Source organism: Polyodon spathula, chromosome 14, assembly GCF_017654505.1.
Source record: "Polyodon spathula isolate WHYD16114869_AA chromosome 14, ASM1765450v1, whole genome shotgun sequence".
NCBI classification, from domain to species: Eukaryota; Metazoa; Chordata; class Actinopteri; order Acipenseriformes; family Polyodontidae; genus Polyodon; species Polyodon spathula.
The window spans coordinates 1,238,177-1,258,016 of NC_054547.1; the positions used below are offsets into that span (position 1 = coordinate 1,238,177).

General features: G+C 44.8%; 2 protein-coding genes across 6 annotated transcripts in view; both read right to left on the reverse strand.

The window, feature by feature from the left end:
* Window positions 1-15: 15 nt before the first annotated feature.
* On the reverse strand, window positions 16-17,897 carry LOC121326951 (podocan-like). 3 transcript variants are annotated; one of them, XM_041270619.1, is made up of 10 exons: window positions 17,810-17,897; window positions 11,064-13,043; window positions 10,181-10,274; window positions 8,619-8,683; window positions 5,716-5,825; window positions 5,010-5,166; window positions 4,665-4,780; window positions 3,328-3,985; window positions 2,481-2,629; window positions 16-2,193 (listed from the first exon to the last, which is right to left on the reverse strand). In XM_041270619.1, exons 2-10 carry the CDS (start codon window positions 11,331-11,333, stop codon window positions 1,968-1,970), a joined length of 1,845 nt encoding a protein of 614 aa, XP_041126553.1. In that variant the 5' UTR covers window positions 11,334-13,043; window positions 17,810-17,897; the 3' UTR covers window positions 16-1,967. The 3 variants fall into 3 exon arrangements, with proteins under 3 accessions (XP_041126553.1, XP_041126552.1, XP_041126554.1); XM_041270618.1 differs by lacking the exon at window positions 17,810-17,897 and adding an exon at window positions 13,104-13,286 and having other exon boundaries at window positions 11,064-11,352; XM_041270620.1 differs by lacking the exon at window positions 17,810-17,897 and adding an exon at window positions 13,104-13,285 and having other exon boundaries at window positions 16-2,145; window positions 11,064-11,352.
* The window catches only part of LOC121326953 (sterol carrier protein 2-like), a 16,223-nt gene continuing 13,615 nt past the window's right edge, over window positions 17,233-19,840 (reverse strand). For 2 of the 3 annotated variants that reach the window (XM_041270621.1, XM_041270623.1), the window contains 2 exons: window positions 19,406-19,485; window positions 17,233-18,012 (listed from right to left, as the gene is read on the reverse strand). In XM_041270621.1, the coding sequence (XP_041126555.1) occupies window positions 17,917-18,012; window positions 19,406-19,485 (176 nt within the window). In that variant the 3' untranslated portion in view covers window positions 17,233-17,916. The remainder of the gene's footprint in view (window positions 18,013-19,405; window positions 19,486-19,840) is intronic. The other variant, XM_041270622.1, reaches the window with a different exon arrangement.

The following is a 19,840-nucleotide window of genomic DNA, read 5'->3' on the forward strand; positions in this document are numbered from 1 at the left end:
CCATGTTATTATGCATAGTTACAATGTACTTCAGGTGTAATTCTTTTTGCATGATATAACTCTATCCATAGCCCTTGTAATTGTGTGTAAGTTCTTATGTATGTACAAAGTAACTTCTATGTAAATGAGAGGCTCCATATAAAGGCTTGAAAGCCTTCACACCACACAGGGTACACAGGGCTATACACTCTCCCCATAACGGGGGACTCAACTAATTCAAAACTGCAAAAGAAGCAATAACGCCAGCATGCTCTAGTGACAGCAACAGGGTTTCCCAGGGTTATACGCGTTCATTCGTTCATTCATTCATTAAATCGTTTTTAATTCTTTGATATGTTTGTAAATATTATTTACCAAGTTGCAAATGTATGTTTTTCTTTTCTTCATCTCATCTTTGTTTCCTCTACAAACTGCACAATAAAATGTGGACGACAAATAATAAAGGTAACGCTCCATATAATAAGCTTTGTGGAAACCATTTCTTTGTGGCTAATAATAATGCATGGTGAGTGAGTTAGCGTTTCTTCATTGGTAATTCTAGAAGTTGGGAGACACAGTATTTCAATGTAAAGATGGTGGATGTAGAGCATTGCGTATTCAGATAACTGCGCTAAAACCTTCCCTTATCTGCTTGCACAAGTTATATTTCTTCAACATGCTGCAAAAAAAGAAATATTAAAAAGATCACCGAACGTATCCATCTACAGACTTTGAATCAGTAAGAAGCTAACTCCAGGAAAGGCGAGTCCATTCAAACTGATAGCAGCCCTGGTCCTGATTCTGACAGAGTCAAACGAGGAGACCTTTCTGAAATCCCATTCAGAAATTATTCCAATTCTGAAATTCCATTCAGATGTGTTCTGAGAATTCCAGTTCTGAAATTCCATTCAGATGTGTTCTGCGAATTCCAGTTCTGAAATGTCTGGTTGTTAGTACCTGCAGGTGGCTGTTCACTGCTTTCATTGTGTTAGTCGCTTTTGTATTGCGGAAGTGGGGACAAGCGGTTTGCTTGCTCCTGAAAGGTAGAAAACATGCTGAATACAGAGAGGAAGCTGGAACTCTTCTGGCTGACATTAGGCTGGTTGAAACACTGGATTCTTTGAGGTCTAAATTGAAAAGTTTTGAATGTGCATTTCTATAATTGGTTGTAGCTGGAGTGTATTGCACACATGAGCTCCCTTGTTGTTTTGTACGTTTGTACAGCGCTCTGGGATACCATGCTGTGAAGGGAGCTATATAATAAGAAATAGTATTGTACTGTCTTGTATTAAAATGAACGACAGAGCGGCTTCCTGCAAAAAATAATGTATCATTTATATAAAAAGGAAGGTCAGTCTTATCTCAGATAATTGCTTCTCCTGCAGTCAAGGTTCGCTTTATGGAAAGTCTATTCATACCTGCCCCAGCGTCCCTGTGAAACTGCGAATGTGGAGCCGTCATTGTCACATGGCAAAGATGCACAAGGATTACTGTCATCATGAAAACATCATGATTGTCAACTTAATCCCCTTCATCATCGTGGCTTTCTAGCCACTAGTACCTGCTGGTGGCTTCTCAATCCTCACTGGTTTCATTGTGCTACTCGCTTTGTATTGAAGAGGTGGGGATACACGGTTTGCTTGATATGAGTAAAGCCATTAATATGAGAAGTGAAAGGTAGAAAGCATGCTGAATATAGCGAGGATGTTGTCCTCGAAAGATGCACGCAGAGCAGGCAATATAATGTTTGTAAAGTCAGAAAAGTATCTTTCAGACTCTTGAGACAGAAACATCTGCTTGTGTTCTGTTCACTCGGCTTCCAAACAGGTTCCCAACAGGCTGCTATGAAGACTTCTTGACTTTTTTTTTTAGGCATTGAGAGAAAAACAGCCCCCTATTGGTTTGGACAATCTTTGAAGGCTGTGCATGTGGATCCAATGTGGCTCTTGAGATTTAGCCTCAGTCAGTCATTTGTTGTTCTAGTCGTTCTAGTCCAGCTCTTCCTCCTCCTCCTCCTCCTCCTCCTCCTCCTCTGACCACTCTCCTTGCTCGTTCTTGGAGATGATCCCTGGCATTTCCATGGACGGCCCCAGGTCCAGGACCTGCAGGCTCTTGAGATTCACAAAGGCGTTTTTCTTCACCGTGCCCACAGCCAGCCGGTTAAATCTGGAAGAGCCGCAACGTGTCAGCACACAAAACCTAAAACAAACAATGCTAAAGAAGGCATTAAGTCGGGATCAATTCCACACATATTCATATTGTTTTGTTATGACCAGTTACTCGCTAATGTTTATGGATAGGGTTAGTTTTAGGTCTTTACTAAATTCACAAGCAGACTAATGTACAGTAGTCTTCAAGACTATGGCTGATGCATGTATTGATCTTTAAAGGGCTATTCTGCTTCACCCAGAGATTCACTATACTTGCCTGGTGCTATCTCATGATTGCATTGTGCTTCTGCTGTGCTGTGCTGTACCCACAGTTTAGCACACAGGGCTCACCTGAGGAAGATGCCCTTGATGTTGGGCGTGCTCTCAAAGGCGCTTTCCGAGATGCTGCTGATGAGGTTGCTCTGCAGGTGGAGGAACTCCAAAGACTCCGGGAGGTCCGAGGGGATGTGGGATAGCTGATTGGAGGACAGGTCCAGCGTCTGAAACATGGAGAAGGTGTGAGGCTGGTGTACTAATTATCCATACACAGTAAGTGGGTTCAAAAGGCTTTATTACGAGAGCACACGATATTAGGAGGTGCACAGAGCAAGAGGGGTCAGATAGTGCAGATGTGTAGTCTTGCTTACAAGTTTCACGTTTCTCTCTCCTTCGCATTTCCTGTATCCCCTACATAAAAGTCAACTCCAATCAATATACGGGAACAGTCCAAATGCAAATGTGCATCAATTCAAACTTGTAATTTAAAGGTATAGACAATCAAACATAGAGTGACTGATACACATTGCTTTGTTTCTGTCCTACACAGGTATGCCAACACGACAAGCCCCTCCCTGGCATTACAACACTGCCTCTCCTGCTGGTTCAAAAAATAAATGTAGCAGCATCACACTCAATCAGGAGGCAATGCCACCTGGCACATCCTTCCTGTAATCCCATATATACAGGTCAGCCTGGATCCCAGACAATATTACACAATACGTTATAAATCTCTCTGCTGGGCGTGCCCAAATGGAAAGATTTATAAAGCTGGGTTTGAGAAGTTCATAAAATTCTGTGCATTAAACTTAAGCCTGCAATGAATAAACATTGCCGTTCAACAGCTTTCAGGTTGTTTCTTGTTAGCTCTGTAAAGCTGACTTTTACAAAACATCCCAATGCTCCACATGGAGAGACTTACGCTAAGGCTGGTGAGCTCCTGCCAGGCCCCCTGGTAGATGGAGTTCACCTTCAGCTTGTTGCTGCTCAGGTACACCTCCCTGAGCTTGCTCATGCCGGAGAGGGCTCCGTCGGGGATGACAGCCAGCTCGTTGTCCTTCAGCTTCAGGACCTGCAGGCTCTTGGGCAGCCCCGTGGGGAAGGTCTGCAGGCTGTTCCCGGACAGGTCGAGGCTCAGGAGCAGTCGCAGCTTGCGGAAGGCCTCTTTGTGCAGCTTGGGGCTGGTCAGCTTGTTGTAGCTGAGGTTGAGCTCAGTGACGGTGTAGGCGGTGGCCAGGTCGTTGCGGCTGATCTCGGTGATCTGGTTGTGGAGCAGCATGAGGGTCTTGGCGCGGCGGGGCAGCCCGCGGGGGATGCGCTCCAGCTGGTTGTTGTACATGTGCAGGGTGTGCAGCTTCTTCAGCCCCTGGAAGGCCAGAGGGTGGATGGCCTGCCAGCGCAGATTGTTGTTGTGCAGGAGCAGGTACTCTAGGTTGCGGACGGGACTCAGCACCATGGCCGGGATGCTCCTGATGGCGTTCTTCTCCAGGTGCAGCAGGACCAAGTTTCGTGGCAGCCCGCTGGGGACCACGCTCAGGTTGTTGTAGGAGAGATCCAGATACACAAGGCTGTTCAGGTAGCTTTGGTGAGATCAGAGGATAACAAGACAAAGAGTAAAGGGTTTACCAGGATTCAAGTAACGCACAAACACAATGGTGCCACAAAGCAGGAACCTCTATGGAGTTCTACATATTCTTACAGACACACGGAAGGGATTCACTTGCACTGCTATGTGCTTTTGGCAAATGCCCCTATCACACATAACCTTGCACAAACACACCCCAATCAGGTTGTTTTAAGGCACCAAAGTATATAACTGTACCAGGGAAAGCTGCATCTTCTATTAAAAGCTCAAACATTGCCACCATTGCATTATTTAATTTGTTACTTGTGTGTTTACAATTTAAAAAGTGTGCCATAGGCACTTGGAATAGATTTAAAACTATCAGATGACAGCTATTTACATAATAAGTATCTTTAATAAGGCTGGAGGGGGACCCAGACTATACTGATGTGGTATGTGGTATATAAAGCCAAATAAAGCTTCTGACACATGTTTTTGATATTATATCATGCTGTCTTCTCTTTGTTAAATGCTTGTGGGATTCTATTTCTTTGCATCAGCAGATATTTTTAAATGCCACCAATCCTCAGTTGTTTGTTTATTCCGAATGTCGCTGTGGCTGTGCACCTCATCAGGATGAAAGCGAGGGGTCAGTCCATGCTTGAGTCTGTGCCAATGCTGATGGACTCACTTACTAGAAGGTCTCGTTGTCCATCCCAGCGTTGTTCAGGTGGTTGTTCTGCAGGTACAGCTCCCGCAGTTTGGAGAGGCTATCGAATACTCCCTTAGGAATCTTCTCCAGCTTGTTGTTCTGAAAAACACCACAAGAGAATCAAGACCCCATTACACCATCCTCACCATAACACTTTCCCTTGGTACATTCATCTCGTGATTTTCAATTGTTGCAATGCTTTCACTGTGTTTGTAGCATGCTTTGCACTGCCATGCTTTCCCTGTGTTTGTAGCATGCTTTGCACTGCCATGCTTTCACTATGCTTTGCGTGGGGCACTTCTTGCAGCCACACAGTTTTGTGCGTTACCCTTAAGTGGAGCCTGTGCAGGGCAGGAGGGAGGTTCTTGGGAACGTATTTAAGGAAGTTGCTGGATAATATTAATTCTTCCAGGCTGTCAGATCCATTGAACATCTGATCAGGCATCCCTGCATCCGTCAGCTTGTTGTTATGGAGATACACTGACCTGGAAGAGAGGGAAGGAAGGGGAGGCAGACCCATGAGGGAGGAGTGATGAGGCACACACTAGCACCACTGCTGCATAACTAAAACTACACTTATTTATAACTACTGGTACCCTTAAAGAAAAGTTCCACTGGACCACCATTATAATCCATGTCCTGGACACGGCCCTGTAGAACAACTAGCAGTGTGGTCAGGGGTCCACAGCATAACCAGCTCAGGCAACACAATGGACTCTGAAACAAAGACTGCACACTGGTACTGATCTGATAGGACCTACAATGGTTAACAGTGTGCAGTGGTCTTTGCTGCTGCTCAGAATATGAACATTTTACCAACACTGCAGTACTAGGCTACCAATAAACCACACCATTGTAGCTTGGGTTACCACTGTCATAAGGGCATCTTTGAGAAACTGGAACCGGCATTCAGATGAATCCAGCTGCTAACAGGATGCGTCTCAATGTTACATTAAAACCATCCTTGCATGACCGTGGTAACTGGGGAGTCTAGTTCAGCCCCCACACGACGGATCTCACAATATGGTCCTTACTTGAGGCCAGACTTCTGCCCGAAGGTGTAGGGGTAGATCCTGGTCAGCTGGTTGGCTGCGAAGTCTGCACTGACTAGCGAAGGGGGGAGGTATTTGGGAGCCACTGTGAGCTGTAATACAAGGAGAGCAGCAGATAAGAGTGAGGGCAGCCAAACCGGGGCAGTACTGAAGAACAGCCACTGGGAAGCCCTTCATGGGCTGTGGAGAAGTATAGCCAAGGCAGGTGTTTCTCTATATTGAAGACAGGAGTCAGACTAGCTGTCTCTGTGAAGAAATAAGGAAATCTAGCAGTACAGTGGCCCCGAACAGACCATGCTGCACTATTAGGAACGAGGGTTCATGCTGGTGTAACCACAGGCATCCTGTCTCTAACTGGAGGAGAGGGAGCCTGCACTACTGCTCAGCCTAAACAAATCACAGGAGCAGCTTGATGGAAAAGGAACCCTTATTGTTCTAGGTTCTATAAAGAACATTCCTAATGTTCTACTGTATGTACAGGCCTCCAAATAGGCTTACATTAGATAGTCCCTTTTCGGAGCCCTGTTACCGCTAGGCAAGTGATTCTATTTTTATATATATTTTTTATTTTTTATGTAAGATTATTATCTAAATGTGTTTCTGTATTTTACTTGCAGTAGATAGATTAAGACAGCACTTGTGTCCTTGCAGCTTACGGGCACTTAAAAGCTCTGTGCTCAGCTCCCAAGCACAGCCATCCTTCAAGTTAAAGAGCAGTAAATCTGCCTTTTCCCAGGATCTCTCGCAGATAAAGTCACCTCTAGCCAAGCCAAGAACATTCAGCGGCTTTTTAAATTCCCCAAACTGGCAAGGCTGTGAGGCAGGGATTATAGCTGCAGACTGGCACAGAGTGGATAACAACAGCTAACAAACTGCGAGGCTTGGGGCTTGGGGCTTGGGGCAGCAATACTGTACTGTGACAGACTGAGGAACTAATCTAGACCTGAAATAGAAAGGAACCCTGTGAACCTGCACAGTGCACTGTCAGACTGCAGAATCAGAGAGGTCAGGAAGGGAGGAAAGGTATAATTAAAGTTCAGACCACGTAGCTGATATCGCACACAGACTGTATTATACAGTAAACGTTTTATTTTATTTTATCAAATAAAATTGGATTAATTAATTTTTTAAAATATATAAACAGGATGTTTGTCTCTCCCCCAGGCAGTTTTGAATTTAGCTGACACACTTACTGAAGTAGTTGCAGTAACAGGCTGGGTTGGGAAATGCAATGAAGAGAGTTACTTCCAGCACTTAACAGAAACGACACCCTTGTGAGCTGCCTCCAGTCAGCAGGGTTCTTGAATCCCTCATCTTAACAGAAACGACACCCTTGTGAGCTGCCTCCAGTCAGCAGGGTTCTTGAATCCCTCATCTTAACAGAAACGACACCCTTGTGAGCTGCCTCCAGTCAGCAGGGTTCCTGAATCCCTCATCTTAACAGAAACGACACCCTTGTGAGCTGCCTCCAGTCAGCAGGGTTCTTGAATCCCTCATCTTAACGGAAACGACACCCTTGTGAGCTGCCTCCAGTCAGCAGGGTTCCTGAATCCCTCATCTTAACGGAAACGACACCCTTGTGAGCTGCCTCCAGTCAGCAGGGTTCTTGAATCCCTCATCTTAACAGAAACGACACCCTTGTGAGCTGCCTCCAGTCAGCAGGGTTCTTGAATCCCTCATCTTAACAGAAACGACACCCTTGTGAGCTGCCTCCAGTCAGCAGGGTTCTTGAATCCCTCATCTTAACAGAAACGACACCCTTGTGAGCTGCCTCCAGTCAGCAGGGTTCTTGAATCCCTCATCTTAACAGAAACGACACCCTTGTGAGCTGCCTCCAGTCAGCAGGGTTCCTGAATCCCTCATCTTAACAGAAACGACACCCTTGTGAGCTGCCTCCAGTCAGCAGGGTTCTTGAATCCCTCATCTTAACAGAAACGACACCCTTGTGAGCTGGCTCCAGTCAGCAGGGTTCTTGAATCCCTCATCTTAACAGAAACGACACCCTTGTGAGCTGCCTCCAGTCAGCAGGGTTCTTGAATCCCTCATCTTGAATCCCTCAGCATCTTAACAGAAACGACACCCTTGTGAGCTGCCTCCAGTCAGCAGGGTTCTTGAATCCCTCATCTTAACAGAAACGACACCCTTGTGAGCTGCCTCCAGTCAGCAGGGTTCCTGAATCCCTCATCTTAACAGAAACGACACCCTTGTGAGCTGCCTCCAGTCAGCAGGGTTCTTGAATCCCTCATCTTAACAGAAACGACACCCTTGTGAGCTGCCTCCAGTCAGCAGGGTTCTTGAATCCCTCATCTTAACAGAAACGACACCCTTGTGAGCTGCCTCCAGTCAGCAGGGTTCTTGAATCCCTCATCTTAACAGAAACGACACCCTTGTGAGCTGCCTCCAGTCAGCAGGGTTCTTGAATCCCTCATCTTAACAGAAACGACACCCTTGTGAGCTGCCTCCAGTCAGCAGGGTTCTTGAATCCCTCATCTTAACAGAAACGACACCCTTGTGAGCTGCCTCCAGTCAGCAGGGTTCCTGAATCCCTCATCTTAACAGAAACGACACCCTTGTGAGCTGCCTCCAGTCAGCAGGGTTCTTGAATCCCTCATCTTAACAGAAACGACACCCTTGTGAGCTGCCTCCAGTCAGCAGGGTTCCTGAATCCCTCATCTTAACGGAAACGACACCCTTGTGAGCTGCCTCCAGTCAGCAGGGTTCCTGAATCCCTCATCTTAACAGAAACGACACCCTTGTGAGCTGCCTCCAGTCAGCAGGGTTGTTGCTTTCGTGTCGTATCCAAGTGCAGAAGCTCTCTGAGTATTTAGTAATGGACTAATCGCCAGCTGCCAGCCTCCGTGAACAGTTTTTTTTTTATTGATTACCTTATTGTTCGCCAAGTATAAATATTGCAGGCTGTCCAGCAGTTCGAAGGCTTCATCTTCTAATCCTGGGCATAAAAAGAAACATTCTTGAGTACAATAAAGAGCCATGGGGGAAGCAATTAGGCAGGCTTTCTTATATCTGGAATAGGCAATAGATTAATGACGAGCTCAATAACAGAGCTCTTAACAGTGAGTCAAATAAAACATCGATCAAGAAAGGCGTCAGAAAGGGTTGTACATAAAGAATTGCTAATAACCGTTAAAGTGCTGCAGAACAAGTGTACAGTGCTTCCTCGTTATTTCACAAATTGGGTTACTGTCAGGCCTTGCTGAAAATCAGTTGCTATGCACCACACGTCACGGCATGGTGACCTGTTTTTGATACTTCACAATGTTTTGAAAGAGACCAAAATCAAGAGGGAACGCTGCATGCTTCTAAGTGTCCAGCAGCTGCCTCTAATCAAGCAGAGAGTGTATTTCATTCTCACACGCTCTTTGCTGCGTCAGGCCTGTCATATGAAGAGTGCAAGAGAAAGCACGCTCTCAACGTCATTAGAGGCAGCCACCGAACGCTTAGAAACATACAAGACATCAAATCTAAACACATACAGACAACAATCAGGTATGAACGTCTTGAACGTGTGTATGCAGATTCCGTTGTGGTGTAGAGGTTTAGCGCGGGTTGTCCTTGCCATCCTGAGTGCCAGATCTACAGTTACATTAGAAGTGTAGCTGCTGCTCCAGTGACTACATGACTTGTAATAACAGTCCGACCAGCTGACCCTTCTTAAAACTTGCTTTTAAAAAACATGTTTACTGCTTGCACTTTCACTCAAGGGAACCTTGGCAGCAACAAGAGCAATTATGAAGAAATCAGGAAAAGCAAAGCGAGGTTTCCACTGAGATATTAAAACAGAGCCGGGTTTCTGTGATTCATGTCCAAGATAAATAGAAAGAACAAACTCTGGACTGCAATTTGTATTGCCTGTATCCTGACACTACAAATGTCTAAGATAATCTAAAAGTTACCAAAAACAAGTACAATCTCTATAAACACATGGGGCTCGATTCTCCAGCTTCATTCTGGACTTCATTCAAGCCCTTGAATTAAAAGTCTGTTGTTTATTTGAGATTTGGTAACTTTATTAGAACCATTCTCCTCTACTGGGAGATCTCATTTAAAAGCACAGCATCGTCTTTTTTTATGTCTCTAGTGTTTTAGATTCTACTACTGATAGACTATTCCATGCATTTATAAGTCTCAGTGTAAGACAGTGCTTCCCACCTTCTGTTCTAAATGCACTTCCACTCAGCTTCCATTGATGTCCTCTTGCTTGTCTCTCTGTGCTAATTTGAAGTAGTGTCTTGGGTTTTATCTATAGCATTTGTGATACTGGGTGCATTTCTGTTTCTGAAAAGAATGTGCTAATGATCAATGGGAGTAAATAGCTTTGAGAATTCAGCCCTTACTGCCTCTGTGAAGCAGGGAAAACCCCTAGAAAGGAGCACCCTGGCGAGGTCATTGATCAGTGGCGGGATGGATCAGGGAGTCCGGCTCTTACCATCAGAAGTGAGTCTGTTGTTCTGCAGATTGAGAGTCTCCAGTCTGTCCAGCCGAGAGAGTTCCTCCAGAGTGATCGTTTTTATCTGGTTGTTCTGAAAGTACATGAAGCAACATACAGTACAGCGGGACTTCATGCAGACTACATGCTGAGCTTGGGTTCAGTGAAACCTTGCTCCCACATCTTATTTTACCATTAGATATATTTAAACCACAGGAGCCCTACTGCTTACAAACCTGAAAACACAATTAGAAAAAGGCATTTCACACTTCACACAAAAAAGGGATTTCTCTCCAGATCACTTAGTTTGAAAGTATTTTGAAGATGTAGTAAAAACACCAAAGTGAAAAAGTGGATTTTGCAAAAAAGCTTAAAATACGATCTTTAAAGTTTTGGACCCTACCGGAATCACTACATTACAGACAAAGCATGTCATTGGAAATAAAGAGTTAATTGACAGCAAGCAAACAGGCGCTTATTTTAAGTATAATACAATTTACTCTGGTCTCCCACTGACCCCGCCAGTGATGCATTGAGCAGAGGTTAGGAGGCTGACTGCATTGAGAGAGATAAGCAGGGGAAGAGTCAGCGAGGTAGGTGGGCCAGCCAGAGTGGGGAAGACTAATTCTTATTTAGGTTTGGAAAAAATCTCCTGACAAGAAGGTATTCACAGAGATTTACAATGTTGGCAGTGAAAGCACTTACCAGACTCTTTCTTTCTTCCTTTCCAGTGAATAACTAATACGTCTCACATGTTAAGGTATTATCAGAGGACCATTGATCACATCGGAACACACTCAGCATTGTTATTATTAGATACAGCAGACCTTTTGACAGTAGTACAGAAGACAGGGAGGCATTTGTAAGGGAGCCAGGACCTTACCTGAAGGGAGAGGTGTCGTGTGGTCTCTGGTACTCTGCGGGGGAACTCTATGAGATCCACACCCCCGCAGTCCACCATGTCCTCCTGGTTACATGTGCAGTCTAGGGGACAGGCTTGCACCTCCTGCCCAGCAGAGGGGGTTGTCTCCTCTTCTTCCTCCAACTCCTCCTCCTCCTCCTCTTCCTCGGCCTCATTCTGGCCCTTCACCAGCCCACAGCTCAAAGTCAGAAGCAGCCAGAGAGCCAGCAGGGAGCCCCTGGGCCACGCCATGCTCAGCGCCTGCAGAAACCTACACACAATGCAGGGTGCGGGAGTGAGACTCAACAGGATGCCTGGGGTCTGTCACTTTCAATGGAAGGGATGCCCCCAATTCTAAAAGACCACAAGCAGGCTGTCCTCATTCGGCACTCCTTAAAGGGGTAACCCAACCCAGGCTTCTGAAGCTCCCAGTCAGCTAGCTGAGCAGCATTCTCACTAATTTCATTGCTTATTTAAACTTTGACTCTGGTGGCTCTTGTTTGTCTTGCCACCAAAACATTATAAAGTTGATGGACATATCTGGTTACAGGCAATAAGATGGGGACCTGACCCCCCCAAGGGTTTCTATAGGCAGCATAGAGCACATGCATTATACTGTTGAGCTAACAAGAATCAAAAACACATTTTAAAGTCTTTATTATAATGCCTTTAAACACATGTGACGCTGTGGTCAACGATTTCCCAATTGCAGCTACAGTTGCACACGTGCAGTTCCAGGCTGATTCAGCGAGGACAGTACAGGAAACCCACAGGAAACCCTCCCCCTCGTATTGGCTCGTCTGTCCTGGGGTAGCTGGGCTTGACTGGTCTCAGCTCAGTACATCACCAAGTGGAATTGGTTTGGCCAGAGTGTGAATCTGCAGACCAGTCTCTCTCTCTTGCTGGGTTCAACCCCAGGACAGGATGGGGAGTTTCACATTGTCTCAGCATTCCTTCTGCCATAGCAGCCCTAAGAGCATCCTTGCTCCACTTCCACCATACACTACATGCACACAACTGCCCTGCCAACAGCACTGCAAAACAAGGTTTGGAATCATGCTGCCCCCGTGACAGAGCCACACAGCTGTCTGTCTGGTCAGTCTACTTGTCCAATCCAGTCCTTTCTGTCCCCCAGCCACTAGCTCCTGCGCTATATTTGGCACAGTGACCAGTAAGGCTCTTATTTTACCTTCGGTTGGAAAACAAAAGGAATGTTTACTCTATTCAAGTAATAAATCATAGTGAAAGAAATGACTTTGACGTGTGCAACGGCTCAGTACAGTCATGGAAAAGACAGCAGGTATTATTTTCACCCATTCTGGGATGTTTTCCCCAGGGCTGCAGGGTTATTAACTGTTCCTAAATGATCAGTCAGAGCAGCGTGACCTGTCTCCCTGCCTGCTTCTTCAGACTATACCCCCTCAGGGCAGCCAGCTGATTACAGCAGCCTCACAGCTGGGACTCACTGTGGATCTGAAGCCAGTGAACACTCATTGTTCTGGCTCACTGCTTCAGTCAGCAACAAATAAGCACTGCCTTACTTAGCAAAAACCTTCATACTGTGAACACAGAATCTTCTCCAGAAAAATAAAGGACACTACATGATTTATCATGCATTGCTAATCAGCTGAGCATTTGAAAGTGTTCAAATTATTCAGTCATCTAGTGAAGTGAACTTATCCATGTTAGTCATACAACGGGATTTATATTAAAGACATATTCAGTGCTGTTTTAAATAAACATTTAAAACATGTAATAGACATTACTTGTCTATTATGCTGCTATACTTATTGAGAAGCTAATTTTTCAGAGACAATAAGAAAATAGTGGTTTAAAACTTCCCAGAAGAATTGAAGTGCTCCTCTCTTGCTTGTATTACAGTGAGGATAATGTTTCGTTCCTCTCTGAAACACAGTCTTCGCCTTTGCACTTGCTTCAAAATAGGGGTCCCTGTCAGACTGCCTGAGGAAGAAAGAAAAGAAAGAAAAAGAAAGGCATGCTAATTAAAGAAAACAGTCTTACCGTTTTACTGATTCAGGGTAGTTCCACACGATACAAACAATGATAATCTCTTGCTTTGAAAGGCACAAAAAAAAATCCCATGTCAAGTCTGGAAGAAGCACTAAACTCTAAAGGGCAGTGAGAAGAAAAAGATTATTTCCAGATGTTTATGAGTGTGTGTGTCTGTGTGGAGAGAGAGAGAGAGAGAGAGAGAGAGAGAGAGAGAGAGAGAGAGAGAGAGAGAGAGAGAGAGAGAGAGTGAGAGGGAGCGAGAGAGGGAAAGAAAGTGAGAGCGAGAGTGAGAGCGAGAACAAGAACACAACTGGATAAGAACAGAAGATAAAAACTGCATGCATAGTTTTTCCAGCGAGGGTTTCCTCAGCCATTTCGTGTCAACGGGTATTTTCCAGTCCCCATATGGCAAGCAGTTAACTGTGGAAAGGAAAGATTCATTTGGTCAATATTTTTTTCTACCTTCTAGAAATGTTCCCATATCCTTTCCAAGATTTACAGAGGATTAAATAGTGCAGGTTTTTTTCTTTTTGTCCTCTACAGTATATGTGTTGTTTATGTAGCCCTTAGGTGTGTTTTTAATGAATCCTGGTAGCTTTACTGCAACTGCAACCTAGCCGAAGAAGACCTTCAACATCTGTGATCAGACATGTGTTTTTGTAAAGTACATTTCAATGGGAATGACATTTGTTGCTGCTGTCCAATTGCAGAAATATCTTAAGCCTACTGACTGGGACCTGTGCAGTAAATCTAAATTGTGGGCTACTTTGCTTATCCTTTTTGTCTAAGATTGCTGAGAACTGTGAGAATAGTCATGTTTGCATTGGACAAGTTACATATACATATAATACAGGATATATTATTGAAATAATGAAGGACTAATGCACGACATGCTTCAGAATATGGAGGGTGGAGGAAACGTCCTAAAAAGGCAACGGGCAACATGTTTGATTTTTTAACCCTGACCTTTTAATTTCCCAAAGACACTATTCCCCACATGGAGACTCTGAATGTGGAAACTAGACACAGCATTGAGGTGCGCTCAGCGCCACACAGTCTGTGCCTCTCCTGCGCTCAGCGCCACACAGTCTGTGCCTCCCCTGCGCTCAGCGCCACAGTCTGTGCCTCCCCTGTGCTCAGCGCCACACAGTCTGTGCCTCCCCTGCGCTCAGCGCCACACGCATCCAGCAGTCTGTGCCTCCCCTGCGCTCAGCGCCACACGCATCCAGCAGTCTGTGCCTCCCCTGTGCTCAGCGCCACACGCATTCAGCAGTCTGTGCCTCTCCTGTGCTCAGTGCCACACGTAGTCCAGCAGTCTGTGCCTCTCCTGCGCTCAGCGCCACACGCAGCCCAGCAGTCTGTGCCTCCCCTGCGCTCAGCGCCACACGCAGCCCAGCAGTCTGTGCCTCTCCTGCACTCAGTGCCACACGCAGCCCAGCAGTCTGTGCCTCGTCTGCCATGACTCACAGATCAACTTGCAGCCAGTAAAATGGAAACATGTCAACGTGAAACCTTGTTGTCCAAAATGATTTAACACAGCCCTGCGATTTCTAGGCTCGCAGTTCCTCCCCTGGGGAGTCTGCAGGGTTTCCGGCAAATGGATGTATGGCTGGGTTTAACAGTCGAGACTTTCTCTGCAAAACTCGAGTCACAGTAAGAAAACTTTTTGTTTTTAATTCAGCAGGCTAATTTACAAGCCTTTCTGCCCCTTTACCTGGGCCTAGGTTAGAATTGATGGTCTCAACAACCTAGACCCTAGCCTCACAACTGGCAGGGGGGTGCTTCACTCCCAGAGATGTGAACGAAGGCTCTTGGGACACCAGTCTGAATGCAGCCAGTATCAATGCAAACCAGTTTGAAATCTCTGCCGTCCGAAACCAAACATGATAGGACAGGCGCCAAAGGGTTACCACATAAATTAAAGTGAACACAGGAATGGACAATGAAGACACAAGTCAGTGTTTTATTTCAGTTTAAACTGGTGGAACCTGTATCCTCTGGTGGGGAGGCCATTAAATCCATTTAAAAAAACATGGAAAACCCTCCAGATAAATGGAAAATGTGTGTGTGTGTGTGTGTGTATATATATATATATATAGTGAAGAGCTGCTTTTAGTGTTAATAAAAATGTTTCCCACTTGGCCCTCTTTGCTGTCTGCAACAAATGTTTACATTCCAAAATGTTCGCTGACTTCTTTCCAGGCACGTCAGCAAACGAGTGAAGAATTTGACAAAAAAGAACCAAAGAGCCTGCTAGTGTGAGTGACATGTGGATCTAATCAGTAATCCACACTGATTGAGGGTTCTGAACCAAAAGGGGGTTACGCTGTGATCACAAGATAAATGATTCTCTCAGGATCCCAACATGTCAAACTCTTAAGATCATGAGATATATTAACTGAGAGCCTCAGCAAGACCTCCTGGATTCAGTCCAGTCTCACAAGTAGATACGTTGTTATTTTGGAATTCACTCCATGCAGTCTGGACGCACTCAGCAGCTATCACTGTGTGCATCTATAACAAGGGTGCCCAAAGTGGATCCTACCACTCCTGGTCTTTGTTTCAACCTGTTCTAAGTTGTTTAATTGAACCAATTATACCTCCATCGGGTCCCTGAAGTAGTTAATGATATCAATTGACCTGTTAAACCTGGCGTGGAATAGCCCTCCAGGATTGGCATTGGCTATGACATCTATAACAATACGAGCAGACACACAGGTGTTGACAGTGTAACTCATGATCAGTTTAATTCTAGCTCTAGCAGTACAACACTATTTCAGTATCTGCTGCATGAAAGCTTGGCTCAAGATACTGGAAATTAAAACTTCATAATTAAAACGAATACTGAAATAACATATTTTGTGTAGTGCTGCAATTGGGAGCCAGCTTATGATCTCAGCCATGCTTACTGTAACCTCCCCGATTACTGTCCCTGTATTTGATCTTTTAAAAGATGAAATTATAGAAGCGGATGATACAGCCGACAAACTAGGGGACAGCTAGATCAGGAAAATGCTGCAATGGAGCAGAATGCAGGTAATACTTGAAGAGAGACTGGTCTGTGCATCTTTCATTCATCATGGTGTACTTTCTATTGTCCTCACAGTCAGGCATGCAACCTTGTTTAGCATGGACACAGCAGGGCAGAAGCAGCACAGGAACTTAGCAATTACAGTTTATTGCTGAATCTGATGGATTCCTGCATTGCTGGAACTGGAATGTTAACCGATAGAGCCAGCTTTACTCAGCATTAATTGCTGGCAAACATAAAAACACCACAGTATAATACATTTGAATAACAGTTTGGTAAAATATCAAACCCGCGCCGAGTGCAGCTGTGCCAATATTAAAACCACACACACAACATGTGGAGCAAGCCCAGGAAAGCCAGCCCTCCCTGTTATAACTGGGTCAGAGCCTATTGCCTGATAAAGTTTGTAGTTTCTTGTGACAATAGGACTTGTTTTAAAGACGCCTGTAGGTTTGTTTCTGGCGTCTATGAAAGGGAGACACACACACTGAAGTTGTTTGAGACATGGCTGCAGAGGCGAGTTCAAGTGAAAGGCAGCAGCTCAGCCCCCTTACCTAACCTGGATAATAAAATGTGTTCCATACCTTGCCTCAGGTAGAAACACTGTCTAGCCCATATTCCACCCTCTCTAAAGAGGGACACATCAGTGAATCAGCGGAATGAGCCCACTGGGTCTGCAGACTGCTGGTCAGCGCATGTCTGTGTTATTAATCAGTCCTTTACGGATAGTTCAGGATTGTGTCTACAGTGCAAGCCTCAACAGTACAGCTTACCTGACAGTACCTTTCACTGTCAGCAGATCAGCGACCTGTCAACAGAGGGTTTCATCAGCAGATTAACTGAACATGACCCCCCTCCCCCTAAAAAATAATCTGTCACGCAAATAGGTATCTGATCCCTGCATTTCATTAGCCCCTTTTTAATAACGTGCCTCAAATCCTGCATCTGGAGAAAAAAAAAAAATACCAAGAGAAGTGACTGAAAGGAGCCTTGCACAGTGTCTTAGATGCAAGATCTACCCCCCACCCCACTCCACCCCAGCACAGAAAACCATTTCACATAGCACTGCACAGAAATGATTACAAATTACTCACCGAGGCACACTGTTAGCATACTAAGCATCATTTTATTATTTTAATACAGCAGGGTATTCTCATTTATAAAACCTTCTGCTATATTTGATTGCGCATATTACACGATCATGACAACATCCCCCACCCCCCAAACATTAGCAGGATCTTCGTAACTACACAGATTTAGTTTAGTATTGTTCTATGCACTGAAATGCCCTTGTGGTATTTGACAGTACCTTAACCCAGATATGCCTATTGGAATTACAAGGCAGGCATAGGCCTCAGGAGAAGTCTGAAACATTCTGGTTTGTGCGGTACAGAACAAGATTCATTTAAACCCACAAGCCAGTTTCCTTCTTTTTACAGGAGTAGTCATTAAAAAAAAAACACATGAACAGGCAGCTGTAGCAGCAGTAGTTCTGAGCCAATCCAAATACACAATTACATAGAAGTGTAAAAAGAGGTCTCTAAAAATCAAGAGGCATTCATATTAAAGTCTGAGTAAGAGTTCTACACTATATTGCTATGGTCTTTCACTGTGTTAGAATCAAGGGAAAAAACACAGAAATGTGTGAGTCTTCATCTCCTCCAACCCCACACCCCTGACTCACATTACAGACACTCGCACGTATGCTCTCACTCAGAGGACTCGCGCTGCAGTTCAATGCGCTGGAGGCAGGGGACAGGCAGCAGGGTAGTGAAGGCTGCCCGACTCCCATCACAGCTTAGCTTTGCCCGGCTGCAGCTGTAAGCTCTGAAGTTTCATGGCCATGCCCATGTTGCCAGTGATCTTCAGCTTCCCCTGAAAGAAAGCCTGTGAGAGTAAGAGATGAGCGTCAGAAAAGCTCAGCAGAGGAGATGCATTTTACAAGTCTTCAGAAAATAGAAAAATAAAATAGTCATTATATGCACCCAGGGCTTTTGCAGAAACGAGGGACAGCCAAGTCCCTGAAATCACTGGTCCCTTTGTAATTCTGCATACGTTTTCAGAATTTTTATTCCGGAATTAATAGTAACAAAAGATCCAACACTCATTATCTTGTCTAAATTCCAAGGTTAATTTACTGTGATATCATGGAGATGGTATGATTGTTATTGGTGAAGCATTTCAAACTCTGCACACTATCAGGCAAGGTTTAAAGGGATAAGGTCATCAAGTTAAACTGGATTTGAAATTAGGGCACTGGCAATGACAACAGCTTGCTGGGGAGCTATAGATGTTTTATGAATTGAGGTTTTCAAGGTTATTTAAAAAGATCGACAAACACTGGAAAGGTGAAGCAATATTAGCAGATCTGACCCCAGTTTCCACAAACTACACAAATAAAATAAATGGTTTCTCCAGTCGGTGAATGCGTGGAGCCTCCTAAAAGCAGATGTAAGCATTAAACACATAATTGGTTTTGCAGATGGTACCTAGTCTTCAAAGCAATGGTTTTCAAGAAGTTTTCCATGCAAATGCACATTGCAGGCAAAGTCACATAGCAGGCAGAACTAGAACTACAGGGAATGGAAAACACCAGGGGTATGCAGCACACACACATGCACATGGTCCTGCCATTCAATCTACAATACTTAAAAGCAGCATCTACCGTTTATAAGCCAGTTCCAAGCACAGTGGGCAAGACAGCAGTGAATCTGATGCTTCAATAGGGGGCGGAGCACAAGCGCTTGGGTTGGTAGAGTCTTCCAATTCCGAATGACAATCTCAATGGACAGCGAGACATTATTGAATGAAATCTTTGCAGTCCTGGCTGCTAATGGTAGCCCTGTGCCCCATTAACAGCGCTTTGGAGGCTTTACCAGTTTTTACATTCTTACAAATCTCCCAATCGTCGGCCTCTATACTAGCAAGCTGCTGCTGGCAACCCACGTGCTCCCAAACGAAACAAAGAATAAAAACAACAAATATTTTCAGTGTCTGCGGGTTTGCCAGCAGTGCATTCTATAGATCCCCCAGGGGAACTGTTTTCTGCAGTCTGCGTTTCCTGCCCCTTGCCGAGGACGGACAGGTGTGCAAGAGAGATTCTGGCACAGGAGCGCACTGTGTTGAGCCAAGTGGTCTGGAAAACCCAGTGAGAGAGAACAGCTGTGTGAGTTACAGCATCCTGTGCTAAACTAAAGAACCCTACTTTTAGCAATGAATACATTTGGAAGATGTTGAGCATCAAACCACTGAACACTCTGATCAGAGTCTAAAAACTTACAGTCTGAGGGTTCATTTTGCCAGTCATCAAAGCCAGTAAATCAGCATCCGACATTGCAATGGTGCAGTCTGCTTTCGTAGCTGCAAAACAAAACACATGAACACAGCATCATTGAAACACAGAAGTTACACTTAAAATAAAGAAATTCAGCGCACCTAAAATACTATGAATGGGTAGCAGCAATACGGGACTTCCCCTTTTGTTTACTATAAAAGGCAAAACAAAGATTTTTAACAACCCAATTGCTCTGCACACAAGAGTGTATTCAATGCTATTCAATGCACCTGAGAACATCCCTTTACTGAAAGAGTTAAAGAGTTAATTCTATATAATTCAATACAGCCGGTGCTGGAAAGAGAAACACTGCCAAACAGGAGAGGAGCTAATAGAAGAGTAATGAAAAACAAGCAGGTTTGTCTCCTCTGGAGTGCCAGG

Excerpts from the sequence above, each read along its gene's own strand:
- LOC121326951 (XM_041270619.1), bottom strand. The coding sequence starts at position 11,333 with ATGGCGTGGCCCAGGGGCTCCCTGCTGGCTCTCTGGCTGCTTCTGACT. Across the intron at positions 10,275-11,063 it reads CACGACACCTCTCCCTTCAG|AACAACCAGATAAAAACGAT; the intron begins GTAAGGTCCTGG and ends ATGTACTTTCAG. Across the intron at positions 3,986-4,664 it reads ATGGACAACGAGACCTTCTA|CTACCTGAACAGCCTTGTGT; the intron begins GTAAGTGAGTCC and ends ATCTCACCAAAG.